The sequence below is a fragment of the Chaetodon auriga genome, chromosome 21, assembly GCF_051107435.1.
Source record: "Chaetodon auriga isolate fChaAug3 chromosome 21, fChaAug3.hap1, whole genome shotgun sequence".
Taxonomy (NCBI): domain Eukaryota; kingdom Metazoa; phylum Chordata; class Actinopteri; order Chaetodontiformes; family Chaetodontidae; genus Chaetodon; species Chaetodon auriga.
In genome coordinates, this window is record NC_135094.1 from 259,115 (window position 1) to 285,000 (window position 25,886).

The window sequence follows — 25,886 nt, forward strand, 5'->3', positions numbered from 1 at the left end:
GTTTATCAAGAAGTAATTGACCTGACCCCAGATCTGCTGCTCACAACTGACTGCCTGTCTGTTTACCTGTCTGTCTGTTTACCTGTCTGCCTGAACACTGTTAATGCTAAAATAATCTAATCAAAGTAAACAGTCCTGAGCTGACAGAGTGAGTCAGGCAGGTTCAGGTGTGTCGCTGTGTTACCTGCAGACAGTGAAGTGTGAAGCTGTCACATGATGGATGCTGTTTCTTTGTCCTCCTCACTGATCCGCAGCAGGAATGTCAGCTACGCTAGCTACGCTAACACCATGGCTCCTCTGTGGCTGCTGCCACACACACACACACACACACACACACACACACACACACCTGTGATCACATGACTGTCCTCAGCACCTGACCCTCATCAGTCCACCATCTTTCCGCTCTGAGTGAGTTTTCTTGTGACACTGTATGTATGTCGGGATATTTCCCTGTTTTACATGAAAAGAGCTTCTTGAAACAAACGTTGATGTTTCTGGACGCCTTGGTGTCCTCAGGTGAGATGACCTACCTGTGAGCCACTCTCAAGCACCTTCTCATATTCTGAGGGAATCAAATGACGCTGCTACGGCGCCACCCATCAGCCAATGGCAGTTTGTCTCTCAGTCCTCATCATCACGGAGTGTTCAGGGTACGACGCGTTGGTGTTTGTGAGACAGAAACAGTTTGGAGTGAAACCTGACGGTTTCAGGTGATGACAGTCAAACACAGACAGAGGACGTTTATCAGGACTGAGCACCTGAGCGCACCTGAAGTATTCTCACCTTCAGCGGCTCCGAGCAGGTTCAAACTCACAACGTCGGGTGCAGAGAGGGCTTTCTGACGTTGTGACGTACATAACATGGAGCTTCAAGGCGGATTTCAGATCTGAATTTCAAAATCAAAAATCAAAAATCAAAAATTCAGATGAGCTCCAAAAGCAGTTTGATGGGTGGATTCATCTGGCCCCAAAGAATGCTGGGAAAAAAAATAAAAACACACTTTGACGGTTCAAAAGTTAAGGCCATAACATAACGTTTGTTGTTGTAATGCCACCACCAGGCTTCTTCCTCCTCCTCCTCCTCCTCCTCCTCCTGCTCTTCTTCCTCTTATTCTTCCTCCTCCTCCTCCTCCTCCTCTTCTTCCTCCTCTTCCTCCTCCTCCTCCTCTTCTTCCTCTTCTTCTTCCTCCTCCTCCTCCTCTTCTTCCTCCTCTTCCTCCTCCTCCTCCTCTTCTTCCTAGTCTTCTTCCTCCTCCTCCTCCTCCTCCTCTTCTTCTTCTTCTTCTTCTTCTTCTTCTTCTTCTTCCTCCTCCTCCTCCTCTTCTTCCACCTCTTCCTCCTCCTCCTCCTCCTGCTCCTCCTCCTCTTCCTCTTCCTCTTCCTCCTCCTCCTCTTCTTCTTCTTCTTCTTCTTCTTCTTCTTCTTCTTCCTCCTCTTCCTCCTCTTCCTCCTAAAATGACATTAAAATGATCATTTGGTTCAATCAGGTTCTGAAAGTCTGATACAGGTATGAAGCAGTTTGCTGAGTCAGCTGATTTTAATTACCTGTTCATGTTATCTGATGATGTCATCAGGTGATGCAAGGTTTTGTCAGGACGTTTGAGGACGTCCTTTGATATGATAATCAGCTCTCTGATCAGCTGACTGTTAGTAAACAACATGGTGGATGGATGGGGGTGAGAAGGCAACATGGGGGCATCAAAACCAGAATCACAGAAGAAGAAGAGATGAAACACAAAAACAGAGAAGAAGAGATACAAACAACAATCCAAACATTTCGGGCATATTTTACAATTAACTATAAAAGATGTTGAAACAGCTTTCAAGATGAGGAAAATTAGGAAAAAAAAACAGAAAAAAACAGAAAGTAAGCAGTGAGGGTCTTACTGGAGGAGTAAGGACAGTTCAAGTGAAGAATAAAGTCTCAGGGCATTTTTATTCGACATGAAAAATAAGGATTTCTTGTATAGGTTCGGTTCATTCCTCCATCCGTTGATGTGGGCTTTGATCTGTCAATGTAATGTTTACCGAGTCGAATTAAAATCGTTTACCAAGAAGTTTTCTCCTTTAGCTGCACTCCGACTGTAACAGACGTCCAGTTCAGCTGGACGAGCGATTTGTTGGCTTAGCATCCAGCTTCGAACAGCTAACCGAAACTCTAAAACATGTTCACACTCAAGAAAATGTGTTCCACAGTTTCAATGTCTCTTTCACAAAATCCACATGTATTATTTTCCCAATTAAATCTTTTGTGCAAGAAATGGTTTGTAGATAGATATTTAGAATTTTAAATACAACCTCTTTTGCTTTATGAGGGATTGGATAAGACACATATCGCTTCCTTGTCTTCTTTGCTTCCACAACAGAATAATCACTTGAGACATATTTTCTTTTTTGTTGACAAGGGCAGAAATGTGAAGTTAAAACATTTCTAATGAACTTGTTAGAGAAAAGTTTGCTTCCTGAGCTGATTCCTTCCACACAGAGTGATCTCATTTACAACGTCTGTAATTACTGTCCTTTAACTTTCACTTCTTCTGTCCTCCAGTCCTGTAACTTCCTGTCCCCTGTCTGTCCACATAGAGTCCCTGTTGAACAGACAGTCTGTTATGCTGTTGGCATTAATGAGCCAGTGAAAACACACAACAAGCAGAGAGTGTTTGATCCAAACAGCTCACATCACACACACACACACACACACACACACACACACACACACACACACACACACACACACAGGTAACCTGAGAGCGTCACACACACCTGGACACTCACCTGTACCTGTCTTGTTAGCTGTAAACACAGAGCTGCTGCAGAAACTCATCCATCACTTTCTCCTTCAGTCTGAGCGACGTTTTTACGATGAACCGTCAACTTGTTCTGTTTCCATGAAGTACACAGTGTACTTCACTGAGAGGAGTACACAGTGTACTTCACTGAGAGGAGTACACAGTGTACTTCACTATTAGTAGTAAACAGTGTCCTTCACTGTCAGTCGTACACAGTGTACTTCACTGTTTGTAGTACACGTGTACTTAAGTGTCCACTGTATACTACTAACATAACAGTGTACTATGCATACTACTACTGAAGTAAATAACGTAGTATCCACTCAGGTTTTTATTTTCTGCATTGTTTTGATCCTGATACTTTTGTACTTTACTTTCTTCAGTTTTTGATAGCAGGACTTTGGCTGCAGCAGAGTATTTGTACACAGTGCTGTTAGTACTTCTACTGTAGGACAGGTTTGAGAGTGGACGGATCAGAGACGGAATGATTTGGGGGTCGTTCAGACGGCCGCGGACACTTCGTCTGCCGTCACCGGTCAGACGTGAAGAGGACAAACAGGAGGAGGGAGAGCAGAGATGAAAAGGTGGAGAGGAGGTGAGCAGGTGGGGTGCAACCACTGAGACACAACAAGAGAGCATTAGGAGGAGCGGGAGAGCATGGAGGAGCCCAAAGATGAAAGGCGAGCAGAGAGGAGGAGGAGACAAGAGGAGCTCGCCACTCAAAAAGATCAAAACAGACGCGTAGCGTCTCTGGTGTGAAGCCGAGAGCCGGACGAGGGCGGCACGCGGACTGCTGCCGGCCGTCCACACACTTCTGGCCACGAGCCGAACGGGTTCTCCGCTCGGGTGTCCGCAGACTTTTGGCCACGTTGTACTTCCACATATGGTCAAATGTCTCCAGAGAGAACTCTGAGTGTGTACATGTACTACATGCAGAGTGTACACGTGCTATATGTACTACATACAGAGTGTACACGTACTACATGTACTACATGCAGAGTGTACACGTACTACATGTACTACATACAGAGTGTACACGTACTACATGCAGAGTGTACATGTACTACATGTACTACATACAGAGTGTACACGTACTACATGTACTACATGCAGAGTGTACACGTACTACATGTACTACATGCAGAGTGTACACGTACTACATGCAGAGTGTACATGTACTACATGCAGAGTGTACACGTACTACATGTACTACATGCAGAGTGTACACGTACTACATGTACTACATACAGAGTGTACACGTACTACATGCAGAGTGTACACGTACTACATGTACTACATACAGAGTATACACGTACTACATGTACTACATGCAGAGTGTACACGTACTACATGTACTACATGCAGAGTGTACACGTACTACATGTACTACATACAGAGTATACACGTACTACATGTACTACATGCAGAGTGTACACGTACTACATGCAGAGTGTACATGTACTACATGTACTACATACAGAGTGTACATGTACTACATGCAGAGTGTACACGTACTACATGTACTACATACAGAGTGTACACGTACTACATGTACTACATGCAGAGTGTACACGTACTACATGTACTACATACAGAGTGTACACGTACTACATGTACTACATGCAGAGTGTACACGTACTACATGCAGAGTGTACATGTACTACATGCAGAGTGTACACGTACTACATGTACTACATACAGAGTGTACACGTACTACATGCAGAGTGTACACGTACTACATGTACTACATACAGAGTGTACACGTACTACATGCAGAGTGTACACGTACTACATGTACTACATACAGAGTGTACACATACTACATGTACTACATGCAGAGTGTACACGTACTACATGTACTACATACAGAGTGTACACGTACTACATGTACTACATGCAGAGTGTACACGTACTACATGTACTACATGCAGAGTGTACACGTACTACATGTACTACATACAGAGTATACACGTACTACATGTACTACATGCAGAGTGTACACGTACTACATGCAGAGTGTACATGTACTACATGTACTACATACAGAGTGTACATGTACTACATACAGAGTGTACACGTACTACCTGTACTACATACAGAGTGTACATGTACTACATGCAGAGTGTACACGTACTACATGTACTACATACAGAGTGTACACGTACTACATGTACTACATGCAGAGTGTACACGTACTACATGCAGAGTGTACACGTACTACATGTACTACATACAGAGTGTACACGTACTACATACAGAGTGTACACGTACTACCTCTACTACATACAGAGTGTACATGTACTACATGCAGAGTGTACACGTACTACATGTACTACATGCAGAGTGTACACGTACTACATGTACTACATATAGAGTGTACACGTACTACATGAAGAGTGTACATGTACTACATGTACTACATAGAGTGTACATGTACTACATACAGAGTGTACACGTACTACCTGTACTACATACAGAGTGTACATGTACTACATGCAGAGTGTACACGTACTACATGTACTACATGCAGAGTGTACCTGTACTACATACAGAGTGTACACGTACTACATGTACTACATACAGAGTGTACTACGATCAGATGTCACACTCACACAAAACTGCATGAACTGCATGTGTGGATTTTATAGATGAAGGTGAAGATAAAACACGAGAAGGAAGACACAAAGCTGCTCCTCTTCCTCCTCCTCTCCTCCACCCTCTTCTTCCTCTTCTCCCTCTTCCTCTTCTGCTGCCTCTTCTTCTATTTTTCTTCCTCTTCTTCCTCTCCTTCTTCCTCCTCTTCCTCTACCTCTTCCTCATCCTCTCCTTCTCCCTTCTTTTTTCTCCTTTTCTTTTCCTTCTTCTCCCTCTTCTTCTTCTTCCTCTTCTTTTCCTCTCCCTCTTCTTCCTCTCTTTATGAGCAGGATCTTGCTGCAGCAGCTCCCTGTGGCTCCAGGCGGGGGCTCCACTGAGCCTCAACTTGAGATGAAAGGAGCAGAGTGATGGAGGTGAAGGGTGGAGGACACCAGCTGCTTCCTCTGATTTAACATCACTCAAACTCTCAAACATGCAGCTCACACTGACCCCTCTTCATCTTCATCCTCCTCTTCATCTTCATCTTCATCTTCATCTTCATCCTCCTCTTCATACATTCATTCATTGTATTTGTGCACAACAGAAGCAGAACGTAACAAAGTACATTTACTCAGGTACATATTTAGGCCTAGTTTATAGGGTATTTATACTTCAATCGTCTACTTTTTAATGTAAAAATACCTGAAACATTCAGTGTTTTTTTTCTTTGTTTTCGGCAACAATAAATGGAACATTTGGAGTTTTGGACATAAAAAAATAACGAAACTTCAAGAAAAAACACATTTCTCACTATTTTCACAATGTTTCCAAGCCAATCGATCGATCAATGGCGAAAATGATCAGCTGATTGATCCACAATGAAAAGAATCATTAGTCTGAGTTAAAATGAGCTCCACCTCAACCAACTCCAACAGGGACATGCTGCTGAGACATGAATGAGGAGACACCATGATCTACAGACCAGAGACAAGAGGACAACAGACACAGAGACACCATGATCTAAAGACCAGAGACAAGAGGACAACAGACACAGAGACACCATGATCTACAGAGACCAGAGACAAGAGGACAACAGACACAGAGACACCATGATCTAAAGACCAGAGACAAGAGGACAACAGACACAGAGACACCATGATCTACAGAGACCAGAGACAAGAGGACAACAGACACAGAGACACCATGATCTACAGAGACCAGAGACAAGAGGACAACAGACACAGAGACACCATGATCTAAAGACCAGAGACAAGAGGACAACAGACACAGAGACACCATGATCTAAAGACCAGAGACAAGAGGACAACAGACACAGAGACACCATGATCTAAAGACCAGAGACAAGAGGACAACAGACACAGAGACACAATGATCTAAAGACCAGAGACAAGAGGACAACAGACACAGAGACACAATGATCTAAAGACCAGAGACAAGAGGACAACAGACACAGAGACACCATGATCTACAGAGACCAGAGACAAGAGGACAACAGACACAGAGACACCATGATCTAAAGACCAGAGACAAGAGGACAACAGACACAGAGACACCATGATCTACAGAGACCAGAGACAAGAGGACAACAGACACAGAGACACAATGATCTAAAGACCAGAGACAAGAGGACAACAGACACAGAGACACAATGATCTAAAGAGACCAGAGACAAGAGGACAACAGACACAGAGACACCATGATCTAAAGACCAGAGACAAGAGGACAACAGACACAGAGACACCATGATCTACAGAGACCAGAGACAAGAGGACAACAGACACAGAGACACAATGATCTAAAGACCAGAGACAAGAGGACAACAGACACAGAGACACAATGATCTACAGAGACAAGAGGACAACAGACACAGAGACACAATGATCTACAGAGACCAGAGACAAGAGGACAACAGACACAGAGACACCATGATCTACAGAGACCAGAGACAAGAGGACAACAGACACAGAGACACCATGATCTACAGAGACCAGAGACAAGAGGACAACAGACACAGAGACACAATGATCTACAGAGACCAGAGACAAGAGGACAACAGACACAGAGACACAATGATCTACAGAGACCAGAGACAAGAGGACAACAGACACAGAGACACAATGATCTACAGAGACCAGAGACAAGAGGACAACAGACACAGAGACACCATGATCTACAGAGACCAGAGACAAGAGGACAACAGACACAGAGACACCATGATCTTAAGACCAGAGACAAGAGGACAACAGACACAGAGACACAATGATCTAAAGACCAGAGACAAGAGGACAACAGACACAGAGACACCATGATCTACAGAGACCAGAGACAAGAGGACAACAGACACAGAGACACCATGATCTTAAGACCAGAGACAAGAGGACAACAGACACAGAGACACAATGATCTACAGAGACCAGAGACAAGAGGACAACAGACACAGGGGACATTGTACTGCATGCAGTACTCTGAATACCTGAAGTACTTTTCCTGATTATACTGACGTACTTTGACTGAAGAGACATTTTCAGTGACTTTGACTTTTCACAATATTTGTACAGTGTGGTATTAGTACTTTTACTGTAGTAAAGGACCTGAGTACTTCCTCATCACTGTGCTACATTTGTTCTCAAAGCTTCTTTGTGGACCCAGATGTCAGGTTCAGGGTCTCTGGTGGACTCTGGAGGACCTTGGTTGTGGTTCCAGTCAGCAGTTTTATTTTCCTGTGTTTTTGTCTTCGAAGTAGAAAAACACGTCTTCGTCTCTGAACGTGCTTCGGTTCAGCTCTGAAACACAAACCCTGCACAGACTGACCCTGAATGAGAGAAAAGCAGCTTTGGTTTCAGTGAACAGAAGAAACTTTGATGTTTCTTCTTCACAGATTCTTGTTCGTGCTTCAGAATCACGAACGATCGAAGAGGATTCACACCTTTGGTGACCAATCAAGTCTCATCTTCTCCTGAACCTGAACATCAGTCCAGCTGTCACCGTCAGAGATCGTCTATGAAACAGAGAAGAGGAAGAGTCCTCCTTCATCTTCATCTTCTCCATTTTGTTTTTCTGTCTCTTTTCTGTCCATCTTTACGGTTCATGTCTGCTTCCTTTGACGTTCTGAGTGAAGACGTGGACGGTGAGTGACGGACACAGCGAAGTGGTTTAAAGCACAGGTGTGAAGCGTGTTAGCCGATGCAGCGGCGCCGCCTGCTGTTCAAACCGTCTCACTGCAGCTGAAGTCCCTCCATGTTCACAGTGATCATGGCAGCGTCTGAAGTATGAAATATGAGCCTCTGATAAACGACACAGACACAAACTCACCGCCGGACATTTTCTGAAGAGTCAAAAAAGCACTGAGACAAATCCCACAGATAGTATTCTGTATCTAAATTCATCGTTTGACACAAAAACACACAAAACTACTTCAATGAGACGCAGAAAAACACAAAAGCAGCACAAAGAGGGAACGTGAAGCTGTACCTTCACTGCTGCACAACCGCTAGCACTGCGTTAGCACTGCGTTCGGTTTGTGTGTTTGGGGGAGGTGGCCAGGTGTGCTCAGCTGCAGGTGAGGGCAGGTGGAGACAGAGGCGGGGCCTGTTTGAGACAGAGGTGCAGACTTACAAATGAGACTCATGAAGGAAAAACACTGACAGGAAACACTTGAAGTACTTTAAGTTTAGTTTACTCTTGTACTTTTACTGCAGTAAGGTTCTGAATGCAGTACTCCTGCTTGTAGTGGAGTATTTTCACACTGTGGTACTAGTACTTTGAAGTAAAGGATCTGAATTCCTCCACCTCTGTAGACCTCTGCTGACTGACAGCACCAACTGTGTGTGTGTGTGTGTGTGTGTGTGTGTGTGTGTGTGTGTGTGTGTGTGTGTTGGTCTTTCAATGCTCCTCCTCAAATAGAGTTCCTCTCTCTCTGACCTCTCTCCCCTCTCTCTCTCTCTCCTCTCTCCTCTCTCTCCTCTCTCCCCTCTCTCTCTCTGACCTCTCTCCTCTCTCCCCTCTCTCTCCTCTCTCCCCTCTCTCTCTCTCTCCTCTCTCCTCTCTCTCCTCTCTCCCCTCTCTCTCTCTCTCCTCTCTCCTCTCTCTCCTCTCTCCCCTCTCTCTCTCTGACCTCTCTCCTCTCTCCCCTCTCTCTCCTCTCTCTCCTCTCTCCCCTCTCTCTCTCTCTCCTCTCTCCTCTCTCTCCTCTCTCCCCTCTCTCTCTCTGACCTCTCTCCTCTCTCCCCTCTCTCTCCTCTCTCTCCTCTCTCCCCTCTCTCTCTCTCCCCTCTCTCCTCTCTCTCCTCTCTCTCTCCTCTCTCTCCTCTCTCTCTCTCTCCTCTCTCTCTGAACACACTCCTCTTCCTCTCTCTCAGTAACAGTCAGTCAGTTGTGCTTTGACTTCATCACAGACTGATCAGTCTGTCAGTCAGTAAACAGGTCAGGTGACTCCACCTTTACCACCTGCAGACTTCAGTGTTTCTGAGGATTTTTTTGGACGTCTGACACTCGACGACAGAAGACTGACGAGGTGGGAACTTAACGTGCTTGTCTTCCAGCTGAAACGTCTCTGGTAGAGGCTCCTCGTCTTCACGAAGCTTCATCGTGACGTTCAGCTCATCGTTTATCTGTCGGACACAAACTTCTCTTTCGGCCTCAGTTGACTTCCTGCTGAGCAGCAGACAGCGGACAGACTCAGAGAGCAGCTGAAACTGTCCAAAGAGACGCAGCAGCTTCTTATTTTTTGACCAGCACATTAAAGGAAGGTCTGCTGAGTGTGAACTTCCTGGAACAAGTGACGCAAAACATGCTGATTCACAGGAGTTCAAAGACAACACACTGAACTGAGTCCTCAGAGTGGACACGCTACAGCTGTGGACACAAGACTGAACAACACCAGTCTTATAGAGTCTCATAAGTCAGTAGAGGCCATCTGGACAGGAGGTGGACATGCAGACAGGAGATCCAAGCTTCTAAACAACATCTGGAGGTCAGACGTCCATCAGAAAGCAGAACAACATCTGGGCATGTAGTAAGTGGAGTCAGCTTTGAACGAGAAGCAAAGAAGACAAGAGGAGGACAGGGAAGAGGAGGAGGAGGGAGGAAGCAGGAGACAGCAGAGGTATGGGAGGAGCAGTGTGTAAGGAGGAGGGGAAGGAGGAGAAGAGGAGGGGCATGGGGAGGGAGGACAGTCTGACGTCAGCGGACAGAATCCGTCGATTCATCGTCAAACAATTTGGATATAACGTCCTGAGTCTGGCTCGCCGGGGGTTGAAGGTACGACAGCACCTCCTGCAGGAGCAGAGCTAGCATCTGTCCAGCAGGCAGGCTAGCTAGTTAGCGGTTAGCTGGCCAGCCACAGCAGTTTACTAATTAGTGCTGTGAGTAGTCACTATGTCAGCAAGGTTTTACCACCAAATATTTCACAGAGACGTGGATTCTTTCACTGTGCTGCTTTGGTAGAAGAAGTCGAAGCCACAGTATCGACAGCAGCAGCAGCAGCATGTCTGACCTTCTTGTTCGTTTCCTCTCTGTCTTGTACTTCCTGTTCCTGCAGGAGATCCCAGCTGAACTGTGGGAGCTGTTGGAGTTGGAGAAGCTGAATCTGTCTCTCAACAGTCTGAAGGTTCTTCCTCCTCATCTGGCTCTGCTCTCCAACCTGGTGGTCCTCAACCTGTGGGGCAACCAGGTATCTGTCTGCTGTTCCCTCCTTCTCAGTGTATCGACAAAGTCTTTCACCAAGCACAGTCAGGGAGGACGTTCACATGAGCTTAAGTTTAACAACAACACACGTGAACTGTGAGTGACTGTGGGTGTTCGTTGTTCTTAGATCTCAGCGAGTCTATTTCACGCATGTTCCCATAATCCTCTTCTAAGGAAACATAATGAATCAAGTGTTGATGGATGTTGACGGCGAACACTGGATGTTTATCGACAGTGTTGTTTATGTAAACAGTGTTTTTCTGACTGAAAGTCTTTTTCCACGCTTACATGACAGGTAGTGTGGATGCACTTCTGAAAGTTGTACTGGTACAGTGATCTGTAGTGTTGCTCTGCCATGAACTAGTTGTTGTTGTGAGAGGCAGAGATGGACATTTCTCAGCTTCACGTCGATCTGTAGACTCACAGCTGGAACATACGACCTCACCACACACAGTTCTGCTCTTGGTTACTGTTGTATGTCCTGTACGTCACGTATGTGCTGAGAGAACGGCAGATTAGCTTTTCTTTATAGCCGAGTGAAGGCAATGACAATACAAGTGAACTGAACTGAATTGAAAACACTGGAGCCTACGTTGCCCATAATGCACCTGAATAGAGCCTTTAATTAGAGACTGTTAGACGTGTAGTCTCCAGGCACGAGGTGAGCTAACCTGGGTGACATCACTATGACGTCATCCAGGTTAGCTCCTCACAGAAGGGAAGACGGACGAGAAAACTGAGCTTCATGTGTCCAAAATCAGTCAGTGTGTTGGTGAGCAAGGCAGTGACCCTCCTCCTCCTCCTCCTCCTCCTCCTCCTCCTCCTCCCCCTCCTCCCCCAGCAGCTGTCTCCTGGATAAATAAAGGTTATAATCCACCCTCTAATCCACCAGGATCCAGTTTCTGTCCTCTGTCCTCTCTTCACCTTCCTCCTCCCTCCTTCAACCTTGTGAGAAACCACCCTGACAGCGTCCCCTAGAGGCTGCAGGTTGCATCACAGCCACAGAGCTTTTATTTGCCACTCAGATGCTAGAAATGTTGTAAAACTATAAAGGCCTTTCCCAGGGCTGCGTTTTCTCCGTTGTGCTGTTCTTGGAGTAAAACATGGCGTGATGCGAGCGCTCGATGTTTGTCGTTGTGCAGCTCAGCAGCCTGCCAGCAGAGATCGGACAGCTGAGGAGACTCCGAGTTCTGTTCGCCTACAGAAACAGACTGACTGAAGTTCCTGAAGAGCTGGGAGCCTGTACACAACTGGAGGTACTGCAAATACTCCTGAGAGTACTTCTACAGCTATACACTACTGCTAGTACTCCCTACTGCTTTCATTCCAAACTTTGAAGTCAGGCACAGAGACTCAGCTGACGCGTTCTGGTCTGCAGTAATAGATGTTCCACTGGCGGCAGATATTTAAGTATGTCAGGTCTCCTCACGAAGCACAGTTTACAGATGTAATGTTTCAATGATACATATGTGTTTGACATCTTAATAGAGCTTCAGCTTCACTCTCACGGCGTCGCTTTCACAATAAAAGTTGTAAAAGGCCTCAGTTCACTTCCTGCTGAGCAGCAAACAGCAGACAGACAGTCAGACAGCAGCTGGTGGACATTTAGCAATTAGCAGCTAAAAAGCAGATATGTCCCTCAGGAGCTGGAGGAGACCAGAACCAGAGCTAAAAGAGAGAGAACGGACTGATGGACGTCCATCAGGAGACACAGAGTCCACGTCCATCATCAGGCTGATCTGCTGGATGAGAAACAAACTGTTTCACTAACATTTTCACACATACAAACTTAAAAGGTGAAGAACTGTTAAACGAGGGGATTTTGGACCCAATTGCAGTACCACCAGAACACGGTTCAGCTTAAAGCAACTTTAATTTCAGGCTTGGCAGAGACAGATAAGCAGCAACATAGTTCAGTGATCAGCTCAGAACTACAGACTCTCAATATATTTGATGCTGCGAAGCCCCAAGAAGCCAAGGAAACTCACTCAGTACAATCTCACAGTTTCTCTGGAAACGTTCGGTGAGCGAGGGATCAGTCCAACAGTAGATGTTGGAGAGTCTCCTTAGAAACAAAAACAGTCTGGACCTGAGTGAGTGAGGGAGAGCTGCTTAAATACTAGACTGATTGGGAATGAATCTCAGGTGAGTGATCGGGTGGGCGTGGCTGGCACAGAGTGAGAGTGGACAAGTACTGACTGAGCAGGTGAGCAGATGAAGAAAAATGGCAGCAGGTAAGAGACTCAATATACTATACAAGAGGACACGTTAGCAAAAGCTAAACACTAGCACGATCAAGCTGCAGAAGAACCTGAGATGTTGCATTTTTGACAAAATGTCTCGACAAAATGTGCTGCCTATATTACCCACAATGCAGCTCGAACGTGGTGTTGGAGCTCGCGGTGTGTTTGCTGGCAGCGGCTAACGTATCGTGCAGCAGAGATGAGGAGCAGCTCCAGAGGTCTGGTCAGTTCACTGTTTGTTCCAGTCCTCGTCTGTCCAACAGTGTCTCTGTCTCTCAGGTCCTGAGTTTGGCTAACAACCAGCTGTCCTCACTGCCAGCCTCCCTCTCCAATCTGACCAGACTGAGGAAGCTCAACCTCAGCCACAACCACATCGCTCATATCCCGGGCTGCGTCTACAACATGAAGGCTCTGGTACGTTTCTGTCAGTCAGACCGGATAAATCCAAACGTCCACACTGATAACATGCACCAGGTCTCATTCTGAAGACAACTGCTTTTTTCATTTCTGTCCTATGTTTGCTGAGAGTGAAGTTTTGGGATGCACGTGCGGAACATGCACAGGATATATTATTTATGAGAAAACTTCCTGCATTGTAAGATGATTGAGGTTCATTTTTCATTCATCTCTGGCGTGAAGATCCTCAGCGGAGGATTTATATGAATCTTTACAATCAGTCAGTCTGATCGTACAGATGAACTCACACTCCCATGGCACAGCATCAGTATCTTGCCCAAGGACACTTCGGCATGTGGACTGCCAAGGCCAGGGATCGAACCACCGACCTCCTGATGGGTGGACGACCGCTCTACCTCCTGAGCCACAGCCGCCCAATATCATCTTGTTTTTGGCAGCTCATGAAGGGATTCATCTCCATCTCTTAACATACTTCATCCCCTCATGGCTTCACACTCGACATGATGATGGTGAACATGACGATCCCTCATCGGTCCTCAAAGATGATGAGGGCCGATGAGGGATCCTGCTGGAAGGTGGACTTATCTGTGACCGGCTCCATCGTCTTTGGTTGGGGGCAGAGTTCAACTATTAAGTTCAGGAAAGTCTCAAATCTTCTCTGTCACGTCTAGTGTTTGTGACAGTGTGAGTGTCACCTTTTCTTTGAGGTACTGACCTTTGCTCAGTCAAGTGGTTTGTGTAATCTCATCCCCCTGTCAGTCAGTCACCGACTTTGCTCTTACAGGTGTTCCTCCACCTGGCCTGTAACCGTCTGGAGAACCTGGCAGAGAACATCCAGGCTCTGGTGGAGCTCAAGATCCTCATTGTGGAGGGAAACAGCCTCCACTCTCTACCTAAGGCCCTCTGCTGCCTCACCAGGTAACCTCACCTCACCAAGTGACCCCACTGCATGACGTAATGTACCTCACCAGGTAAACCCGCTGATACTTCCACCTGCAAAAGCCCAAATTTAAACACTTCTTTGCCTCACACACCTGTCAGGTGGTGCCTGCTGATTTGATTTGAGTTAATTTGATTTTCTCCAGGTTGGAGTTGCTGAATCTGGACTTTAATGACATTAAGGACGTACCGCAGGTAAACCTGCCGCAGCCACACCAGTCTGAGATCACATCTGTCCAAATCTAGTTTGGTGTCTTATAGACAGTGACAGTGGTAAAGACGATGATGACAATGATGATGATGATGATGATGATGATGTGTTCAGGAGATGCACCAGTTATCCAGACTGGAGAAGCTGGCCTATCATCCTCTGGATAAAGGACTCCACATCATCCACAACCCGCTGCTGAAGCCTGTGAAGGAGGTGCTGGAGGGGGGGCTCAGCGCCCTCTTCACATACCTGAGAGCTGGGTAGAGGAGGGGGTGGGGCTTTTCCTACCCGAGAGCTGGGTAGAGGAGGGGGCGGGGCTTTTCCTACCCGAGAGCTGGGTAGAGGAGGGGGCGGGGCTTTTCCTACCCGAGAGCTGGGTGGAGGTCATCAGTTTGGTTTTGTTGCTGTGATTTCTGTAAACTTTGCTCAGACCAGACAGATGAACAAGCAGCTGTTCAGTCTCTTCACCCTGGGTTTGGCCTCACAGGCTGCCCAGCTATGTTGGAAGGTTGTTGGGTCGATAAGCAGTCTGAGAGGAAAACCTGTAGACATATTCGACCTCCTCTGCATGTCTTATGTCTAAAATAATGTTATGTATGTTTTTATTAATGCATAATAGTGTCCTGAAAAGATGCTTGAATAAAACGAAGATCAGACTGAAACCACTTTCATTGAATGAGCTCTGGCTCACAGTCGGTGTTCCAGGTCATCCCACCGATGCCGGGTGGGGTGTCAGTCAGGGATCTATGCTGGTCAGTCCAGGTCTTTGTAGTATGTTGAAACATCACTGCAGACTTTATATTTCCTTCACTCAAACCAGGAAAAACAAAACCAGAACAAAACACACTTTTGGCCATGTGGTGTATCTGTAGTCTGTCGGAGATCATGTGACTCTGCCCACCTGCTGACGCCTCCTGGCTTCTCTGATGTGTTCAATGATTGTCTCTGTTCACATGACATCGACTTCCTTCCTGTCTTCTGTTCCTCTTCCTCAGCTTTCTTCTGTTTCCTCTGTTTCTTGGAGGGACGAAGGCTCTGAGGACAGACACTGAGGTCTGCTGGAGACTCTAAAGGCCCTGAAGCTCTTCTGTTATCTGATGCTCTTTAAGTAAAGTGGACTTGACTTGATAGCTGCTGTTCCTGAGTTTGTCCTGCAGGTGGCAGCACGAAGCAAGAAATCCTCCTGAATGAAGCACTTCGTGTCCTCACTGAGACACTGAGACACACAGAGCAGCTTTTCTTCGCTGAAGTTCGTTCATCAGGTGACGCCTCGACAGAAAACATCTGCAGGAGGGGAAGAAGAAAATATTCTTTCATTCTAAATCTATTTCCAGTACGACAATCAGTCTCTTCTTCATTTATGAAAAACAGCACGAGACATGGACAAACATCACACACACACACACACACACATACACTTTTCATAGCAGCTTCAGAGCAGACGTGAAGGTGTCCTCGTGGAGGACACCTCCAGGTGAGCTGTGTATGGGTGGAGTCAGAGGCTGCAGGTTTGCTTTCAGGACTCAGACTGAATGAAAACGATGAGTTAAAATGCCTTTTATTTAAAGGGACATCTGAATATAAAAGGAAAAGGTGTCCAGTCCAACTGTCCAAAACCAGTCGAATGAGGAGGAGCTGGATTCTCTGTGCAGCTTTGACGATGAGTGACAGGAAGCTGTCCAACCAGCAGGTGGCAGCATCGTGGCTTTAAAGACTTGGGTTAGTTCAAATAAAACAAAAGTAATCAGTTTGTAAGTGAAAATGAAGTAACTTCAAAACAAAATGAGTCTCTGGAGGGAAAGTCTGAGCGTCTTCTGGACACAAACTGTCTTTGTTCTTTCATTCTGTCTTCAGCAGCGGCGTCATGACGTCCAGGTTTGTCTTTGATTTGGATCCAGTCTGGCGCTCCAGTTCGTGGTCGTTCCTTGTTGCTCTGACCAGTGAACTGCTGTGATTTCCTGTTTGTTCAGGTCAGGTCAGTTCAGGTGACTCTGCTGAGTCTGAATCTGACGGGTCAGGTTTCATTCTGGACCTGGTCCACCTCGACTCCACATGAAAAGACCACGTTCTGTCCTGTTAGACTTTCAGAATAAAGCCTGTGAGGAAGCTCCAGGCTGAAGGTTGGGTGAGGTTCAGGTGAAGGTCCTGGTTTGTCTTTTTGTCTCACACAGGAATCAAACTCTGGTCTCTGCAGTGAAGGTCCACCACTCAGGACCTCCATCCCAAGGCGGACCGTCGCTCCGGTCTTCGTCGCCCCCTGCTGTTACCACACCTTGACACCTGAGGTCCTGTGGTGGATCCGGTGTGTTCCGGCCTTCAGTGTGAGACTGAAACTGAAATCAGGATCTTGATCAGCCGGCGAGCTTTGACCAAACGTGCTGATCGCTGGTCTCCTCAACTCTCAATGTCTTGATATTGTTTTCTCACTTTTTAAAGATCATCGCTTCAGTGTGGTCTAGAGTCCTCTGAGGACCAGTTTCCAGACGAGTCCTCCAGAAGTCCAAATTCTTCAATGTGTTATGACACAGAGGTCAAAGGTTGTCCTGACTTCCTGTCCCTCTGAGTCCGGTCCTGGTCTGGAGATGTTTTATAACCCTGATGACTGTAGACACAGCAAACCTTTCTATTGGTCAGACTACACAGGTAGAGCAGACAGGTTCTGCTTAGCTGTGATTGGACGGTTTCAATCTTTCAGGTTCTTTGTGTTTTCTAATGATTTCAGTTGAGCTGTGTGAGCTGATCAGTGTTTGTTTCAGCCTGGACATGTCCTCCAGCCCTATGTCCTCCTGTCTGTCTGTCTCTCTCTCTCTCTCTCTCTCTCTGTCTGTCTCTCTGTCTGTCTCTCTCTTTCTCTGTCTGTCTGTCTCTCTGTCTCTCTCTCTCTCTCTCTCTCTCTCTCTCTCGTGCCCCCCTAACGTCTCTCGCCCCCTGTGACGTCAGCGGCAGCTCGGTAAACGGAGCCAGTCTCTCTCTCCGCTCTGAGGAGAAACGGAGGAAAAAGAAAGCGGAGAGACTGACACCCGCAGTCCCGTCTGTCTGTCTGTCTGCCTGTCTGTGTGTCCGTGTGAGCGGCAGACAGGAGACAAGAGAAGAAGAAAGAAAGAAAGAGAAGAGAAGAAGAAGAGGAGTAGGAGGAAGAAGAGGAGGAATAAGTGCGGTCGGAGTTGCTCGGTAGTTTTCCCTCGCGCTCCGGAGGGTCTCGGTGTGAACATGGAGCGGACTGGAACTTTCCGTCTGTCCGCGGCACTCTTACTGGTTTCACTGGGACTAACGGGCGCGCGGGCAGACACCTTCAAAGGTAAGACCAGTTTTTGGGTGATTCGGGGTCCGAGTCTCCGAGGGCCCCCCGGGGGGGGGGGGGGGGGGGGGGGTATGGGAGTTGTTTCTGTGTGTCGGCATCCAAGTTTCCAGCCGGAAAATCTCCTCCCTTCTCTTTCTGTTTCTTCTTCTTCTTCTTCTTCTTCTTCTTCTTCTTCTTCTTCTTCTCGTCTGTTCTGTGTCTTCAGTTTTTAGCTGATCTCAGACCACAAAAACTTTTAGGCTGTAGAACTGAAGCTGCGTCAGACCCGAACAGAAGGCAGAAATACTCCAATTACACCGCAAATACTGCAAATGAATACTCTCAACAGATCGTAGTACCACATCTGCTGCACCCAGAGCTGCTGCTGGAGAAACTGACTCCAGATCTGCCTGAACACACAGTGTGAACACAAACGGTTTGCATGCAGAACACTGACTTTAACGTTTGGAGGTGAAACTTCAGCTATGATGATACAAAAATTCAGACTGAAGAAGAAGAAGAGGAAGAAGAGGAGGAGGAGGAGGAGGAGGAAGAAGAAGAAGAAGAGGAAGAAGAGGAGGAGGAGATGCTGCAGAGACAAATAATCAGCGTTCCATCAGAAACGTCTGACTCACTGAACTCCATTAGAAATCTGATGTCACTGAAAGTCACATTCCAGCATTATCATTGATTGTATTGATCACATTGATCATATTTTGAGGACCAGTTGGAGCGTTTGTGTTTCTGCTGCAGATGACTGTAGAAAAAGACAGTAGAGAAGAAGAAGAGCCGTTGACCTGCTTCCTCTCGCTGGTGTGAACGTGTCTGACTCTCCATCACAAATGTGACTCTTACTGTTACTGAAGCTGGACCGCTGTGAGGGATCACGCTGTGAGGGATCACGCTGTGAGGGATCACGCTGACGGGCTCCGGCGTTCTGCTGCAGGTGGCTGATGAAGACGGTGAAGAGGAGATGTCGAGACACGGATTCGCTTTGTTTCGTGCAAACCGGCTCACGAGTCGATCTCCATCAGATCCTGACTGTTTGATATTAAAAAATCAAATGATCGTTGGATTTCCCCTGAAATACTACTGACACTACAGTGTGTACTTCACATTTTACTGTGTGTGTGTACTTTTATGTATTAGTCACATATCAGCATGTTCTTGTCTGCTCATTGTGGATATTTTAGATTTATTGATCAACTCATAGATATTGATGGAAAAGAGAATGAGGTTATAAAATGAGTGGAATTATTTTTACGAGGCATTTATGTCCCTGCCAGGCAGTGGGAACTCTCAGTTTAATCACCTGTCTGACTGCACAGAGCAGCAGCCATGTTGTGTATGTGTGTACTTATACTGCTGCTGCAGTACCTCACATCAGTACTGCAGTAGTACGGCAGGGTTCTGCTGAGGCAGCTGTGTGGCTTCTCTGGAGAACCTGCTGTGTTCAGGTGCTTTGGTTCTGCTGACGGCGGGTTCCTGTGTTCTGATGTTGATGATGATGTTGATGATGATGAAGAGGATGATGATCAGTCAGCTGTTGTTCTTCTGCTCACCTGATGGGGGCGGCTCTCTCTTTATGTTGTCCTTGTTCCTTTCTGCAGTTTGACGAGAACAAACGATGATCCTGAAACTATTAATCAGTCGATCTTCAGCTCTCAGGTTCTCAGTCTGCTGAATCTGATCATTAACTGCAGCTGTGATCAGAAGATAAAGGTCCTCTTCACCTGCTCAGGTAACTCTGGATGATACCTGGAGTCATGTGGGCCGAATGACCTTTTCAGTCCCAGTAAATATCTTGAATGAGACGCTAAACTGGAAACATGGAGCCACCAGTACCTTCCCAGTCACAGAGGCCTGATGTCAGTCAGTGTTTGAGGGCAGCAGGCTGATTTTCATGTAAACCAATTAGCAACAAAGTAATTAAGAAGCGTCTGAAGCTCATTAGGAGTTTGTTTACTGTGTGTGTGTGTGTGTGTGTGTGTGTGTGTGTGTATGTGTGTGTGTGTGTGTGTGTCCTCACATCACTGCCGTCATCATAGTTTCTGTTGAGGAAACTGCTCGTTTATTCAGAGTCAAGCGAGCACAGGCGTGGAGGATTGTGACTGGACTCGGCAGCGTCAGGTTCTTCACCTGTGGCTCAAGCTGCACCTGAATGTGGTTGCACTCACACTGAGCTTCTAGGGGGGTAAAAGCAGACAGAAGGCCTGAGGAAGACCAGGAAGTCCCTCAGCCAGACAGATGCTTCAGGTGGTTCAGGTGGATCCTTCTAATCAAATGATGTCATTATGTGGTCCCCGACGATGTCTGTCTTGCCTCCATCTTGTACATCACAATCCTCAGACAGGGTTCTGAACACTAGAGTGCAGAACCCTGCCAGTTTAGACCAGTGCCAGAACCTGTGATACATGTCTGACTCTAATAAGCCTTGCTGAAATGGATCCGGTGTAGGACTTGAACCGAGTGAAGCTCAGACCTGCACATGTTGACGTACCATCCACTCCGTCTGGACCGCTGTCCCATAAAGGTGGGGGTCAATGGGAAGTCACCAATCGATCCGGTTCAGATTCTTGGGCATTCCATTCGGTACAGAATCGTTTCTTGATTCAAAACCAAATCTTGACTGAGTTATCAGAGAAGGTGCCACCATTTTCGGACTCTTGCTATAGTGTTTTTGCCAAACCACTCGGTGTCGTCGTCAGTCCACTGACATGCAGAATGAAACATGACGGTAGTTACGATAAACAATGCGCAGCCTTTTCCTTTTAAAATGTTACGTTAGCGTCATCTGTCCGGCAGTGGAATTCATCACGCCGTTATCTAATGTTTAATCCGATTTTTGACATTTGTGAATGAGAATCAGAATGAGATTCTTATGTGAATTGATTTTTTCGCTCACCTGTGCCGTCCCAGGTGTCCTCAGGTGACCACAGCCTGCCTGAAATAATGTGCTTCTCCCACAAGTCGATACCATCACCATTCTGGGGTTCTGATTAGAAATGTATAGTAAATGTTAAGTACTGCAGTTCTGTAAGTATTATGATTCGATCTATTGTGGTTTTTGTTAGAGGAAGAAGGGAACAAAAGAAACGACGCGTCACCTGTCAGCCAGTCTTTGTGAGTTCTACGAGAACCTCGTGAAGTGAAATGGGTCAGTTGGATATTTCCCAGTGCAGGTCTCCAGTTGACACCAGTCTACATCAGGAGGGTGGAACAGTCTTACGAATGGCTGCAGCCCAACAGTAACTCCGGAGGTTTGGAAGGGCTAACCCACCTCCGCCCTGTGATGTGGTGCTGTCAGTATTCTGTGAGGTTTGCCTCCACGTAAGAAGGATGAGATCAGCTCGTCTACAGAATACAAAAAGGTCTTTGAAAGGAAAATGGTCGAACATCAAGACACGTGTGGCAGTGGTCGATTCGACCTGGCTGGGATAATTATAAGGTGCTCTGTCTTTGAAAATCAAGAGACCCATCAGAGTGGAGTGGACACTGCTCAGTGTGCTCGGCAAGCCCCGGCCTTTATTTGAGTTCAGTCTAATTTGTTGATGGAATCAATCATTTCCTTTGTTTCCTTGCTTTGTTCAGTGTTGAAGGATATTATCTCTCCTTTAATTCCAGCCTTGAGTGTCTCCCACAGCAGTTGAGCTGGATTTATTGGTTAGTAGTAGCATAGTAGTAGTAGTAGTAGTAGTATAGTTTTTCATACTCCTGTTTCATTGTATCCACATCGCCAAACTGACACAAATTGTTAAGTACACTGCACATTAGTTCTTGTCTCTGCTCATCAAATGAATGTTTTGGGTCGAAGAACAGCTGAAGCAGGTCCAGAGTTACTGTTGGGCTGCAGCCATTCATAAGACTGTTCCACTCTCCTGATGTGACTGGTGTCAGCTGGAGACAGTCCTCGGGTAGCCTTCAGAAAATGAAGCAACAAGTGAAATGAAAGCAGCGTGGTATACTTAAAAATGTGAAAACAGAAATATTCTGTGTGAGGAGATAACTCTTATCTTGTCCCTGTTTGAACATAAAAAGTGTCCAATAACTGAGTCTCGGTTAAGGTGCAGGTGTGCTGTGTGTCACTCAGAGATCAGTAGTTCACACCTGGTCAGAGATGCGCAGCGTGTTCGCTGGCTGAGCGCGGAGCTTGTTTCCTCTCTGGAAAATCATGACAGCAGATCACAAATGTTCTGGTCTTGGAGGTAGTCCATGTCCTGCTTCGGGTCCTGGTTTGCTCTCTTGAGTTTCGGGGGTTTTGGAAACACATCGGCGCCGTCCCTCAGCAGCTCAGAACATGCTCTCCAGGACACGTACAGGTCCAAGGTTGACTCTGCAGGACCAGTTCTCCAGGTCATCCAGACAGTCCAGGTGGCTCAGAAGACGTTTGTTTGTTCACAGAGTGGAAGCACGGAGGAACGAACAGGCTGGATGGACTCCTGAACCAGGGTCTGAGATGCTGTCTGGCCAGGTCCACCGTCAGGTGGTCCGCTGCGACCCTGCTGCTAACCAGCAGCTGGCGAGCTGAACGCGAGGTCACCTGTGCTGCCCGAGCTTGTGAGGTGGTTCACCATAAAGTCAGAGCGCTTCTCGAGATGCAAGTTGATGCAGTTTTTGTCTCAGGTCTGACGTTTAAAGACAGAGACAGTAGAACAACCAATCACCGTGTTTGCTTTCCTTTAGTCAGTGTCAACGAACAGGCTGAACGGCAGCGATCCCGTAATCTGATCTTCATCACGTTTGAATCAGAGCTGAACTTTCAGCTGTTTTAAAGTGTGTCTGCAGCCTCGGGGTGCGTTGCATTTCTCCTCCCACTCGTCCCTCTCTGCTGCACAGAGGGTTGTGTGGCCACAGTGTGTCTGTGTGTGTGTGTGTGTGTGTGTGTGCGAAGCAGCAGAGAATGAAATTAAACTCTCTGCGGCCTGGGTCCAAGATGGCCGCCACGCCCTAATAACCGTGGTGATGGAGCGAAGCTAATGAGCGCGCCCAGTCGTCGGGGGTGACTGTGATGCGGCTTCTTGTTTGTTCTGTGCTCGTTTGTTTGTTTTGGTTTGTTTTGATTTGTTTTGGTTTTTAACGTTGCTGTGCTAGCTGTTAGCTGTTAGCTGCTAGCTGACGCGAATCGTTTCAGCCTGTTCAGTCTGAACCTGCTCTCTGATGCCTGAATGCCGAACAGTCGATCAGTTGTTTCAGGAACGTCTGTCAGACTGATTGATGACGATCACGATTGATCTCTGCAGCCTCTCTGATCTCCTGCGATGGACAGAATCAACCTTGTTCAACGTTTTCTGTGTCGCCTCATGAAAAGATGAAGAAATGTGACGAAACACAACTTCTCAACATGTTAGAGCCTCAATAACGAACCTTCTTTTAGAACCTGACGAGACACAGGACGACTGAAACCAGAGGGACAGACAGGAGGGAGAGAGAGAGGGAGACAGAGAGAGACAGACAGGAGGGAGAGAGAGAGGGAGACAGAGAGACAGACAGGAGGGAGAGAGAGAGAGAGACAGAGAGACAGACAGGAGGGAGAGAGAGAGACAGACAGGAGGGAGAGAGAGAGACAGAGAGACAGACAGGAGGGAGAGAGAGAGGGAGACAGAGAGACAGACAGGAGGGAGAGAGAGAGAGAGACAGAGAGACAGACAGGAGGGAGAGAGAGAGACAGACAGGAGAGAGAGAGAGAGACAGAGAGACAGACAGGAGGGAGAGAGAGAGACAGACAGGAGGGAGAGAGAGAGAGAAACAGGAGGGAGAGAGAGAGGGAGACAGAGAGACAGACAGGAGGGAGAGAGAGAGAGAGACAGAGAGACAGACAGGAGGGAGAGAGAGAGACAGACAGGAGGGAGAGAGAGAGAGAGACAGAGAGACAGACAGGAGGGAGAGAGAGAGACAGAGAGACAGACAGGAGAGAGAGAGAGAGAGACAGACAGGAGGGAGAGAGAGAGGGAGACAGAGAGACAGACAGGAGGGAGAGACAGACAGGGGGGAGGTGTCTGTAATTAGAGAGCTACTGTTAACTCAGCAACACACACACAGTAACACATACACACTGTAACACACACACACACACACACACACACACACACACACACAGTAACACACACACTCCCTGATGACCTGGTGTGTCCAGGTTCAGGACTGTCGCTGATTCAGGACTTTACCTTTTTCTCCTGTGTGTGTGTTACAGTGTGTGTGTGTGTGTGTGTGTGTGTGTGTGTGTTACAGTGGGTGTGTGTGTGTTACAGTGTGTGTGTGTGTGTGTGTGTGTGTGTGTGTGTGTGTGTGTGTGTGTTCAGGTGCAGTCAGCTCTTTGTTCTGTCTCGTCAGGGTTTTAATGAAGCTCACAGATTAAACACACACACTGAAGTCAGGTGTGTGTGTGTGTGTGTGTTTGTGTATGTCTGTCTGTCTGTGTGTGTTTGTGTATGTCTGTCTGTCTGTGTGTGTGTGTGTGTGTGTTGAGGGTCCTCAGTGAGTTAATTATCTCCCCTCAAACCTCTGAGACTTCTTCCTGTCTTTCCTTCCGCTCTCTCTCTCTCTCTCTCTCTCTCTCTCTCCTTCGTCTTCCTCTCCTTCCTCTTCTCCCTCTTCTTCTTCTCTCTTTCTGAGCTGAGTTCAGGACAACCTTCAGCTGCTCGTGTTGATGACATCATTGAGGAGCTGCAGCGTCATGTGAGCCTGTGAGGAAGGCTACAGCCTCTTCATCTTCATCAGCTCGCCGTTTGAGTTGCGTCGGTTGTCCACAAACTGAAAGCGTGAATAGAAACGCACTTGTTGGCGCCATCTTTGACGAAGCGAAGTTTCTGGGTTAGCTCTGTGTGTGTGTGTGTGTGTGTGTGTGTGTGTGTGCGTGTGTGTGTGTGTGAGAAGACGATCATATGACTTCTTGTGTGTTCTCAGGCTGACTCTTAAGCCAATTTAGCAGCTACACACATACCTACAGTTACCTTTAACAGTGTTCTCAGCAGTGTGTGGTCACATTGATCCTGTCAGCTCCTGGTCTGTGTGTGTGTCACTGTGTGTGTGTGTGTGTGTGTGTGTGTCACTTTGTGTGTGTGTGTGTGTGTGTGTGTGCGTGTGTGTGTGTGTGTCCAGCCATGTTTGTGTGTTAAACAGTGTTTTAAGTTGAGAGCTGCTGAACAGGCAGGAAGCGTCTTAACACAGATTATAGTGATAACACACACACTCAAACACACTCTAATCCCTGTCTCATTACTGTCTTCAAGTCATCACACACACACACACACACACACACACACACACACACACACACACACATCTTCAAACAATAATCCTATGAATATGATCAGGGATTTGGGCCACAACACTAATCAGACTGACATCTCTGGACAGGGATTAAATACACACACACACACACACACACACACACACACACACACACAGACAGTGACACACTCACAGTGACACACACACACACACACACACACACACACACACACACATACACTCAGGTGTGCGTTGTATCTCTTGCTGTTAATTGATTAATTGTCTAAACTCAAACTGTTCAATAATCAAACTTTGGGGAAATGAAAGCATGAAGGACCAATAAGAGACTCAGAAATCAGCTGATTTTAACAGGAGTCCTTCGTGAGGGCGGCGAGTTTGGACGGCGAGCGTGAATCTTCAGACTCGTCGATCTTTGAAGAATTTTTCTCGCTGGAAAGTGAGCGAAAAGGATTCAGATTCATCAGACTGAAGACA

The 25,886-nt window shown here is 46.8% G+C and overlaps 2 protein-coding genes across 6 annotated transcripts in view; both read left to right on the forward strand.

Annotated features, from left to right (window-relative positions):
• Positions 1 to 9,702: 9,702 nt before the first annotated feature.
• lrrc30a (leucine rich repeat containing 30a) lies at positions 9,703 to 15,254 on the forward strand. The gene is made up of 7 exons (XM_076761653.1): positions 9,703 to 10,645; positions 10,926 to 11,057; positions 12,214 to 12,327; positions 13,594 to 13,728; positions 14,516 to 14,649; positions 14,817 to 14,865; positions 14,996 to 15,254. Exons 1-7 carry the CDS (start codon positions 10,493 to 10,495, stop codon positions 15,143 to 15,145), a joined length of 867 nt encoding a protein of 288 aa, XP_076617768.1. The 5' UTR covers positions 9,703 to 10,492; the 3' UTR covers positions 15,146 to 15,254.
• Positions 15,255 to 17,870: 2,616 nt separating this feature from the next.
• LOC143339665 (receptor-type tyrosine-protein phosphatase mu-like) overlaps positions 17,871 to 25,886 on the forward strand; it is a 115,028-nt gene continuing 107,012 nt past the window's right edge. For all 5 annotated transcript variants that reach the window (XM_076761021.1, XM_076761022.1, XM_076761023.1 and 2 more), the window contains exon 1: positions 17,871 to 18,179. In XM_076761021.1, coding sequence (XP_076617136.1) covers positions 18,092 to 18,179 — 88 coding nt within the window. In that variant the 5' untranslated portion in view covers positions 17,871 to 18,091. The remainder of the gene's footprint in view (positions 18,180 to 25,886) is intronic.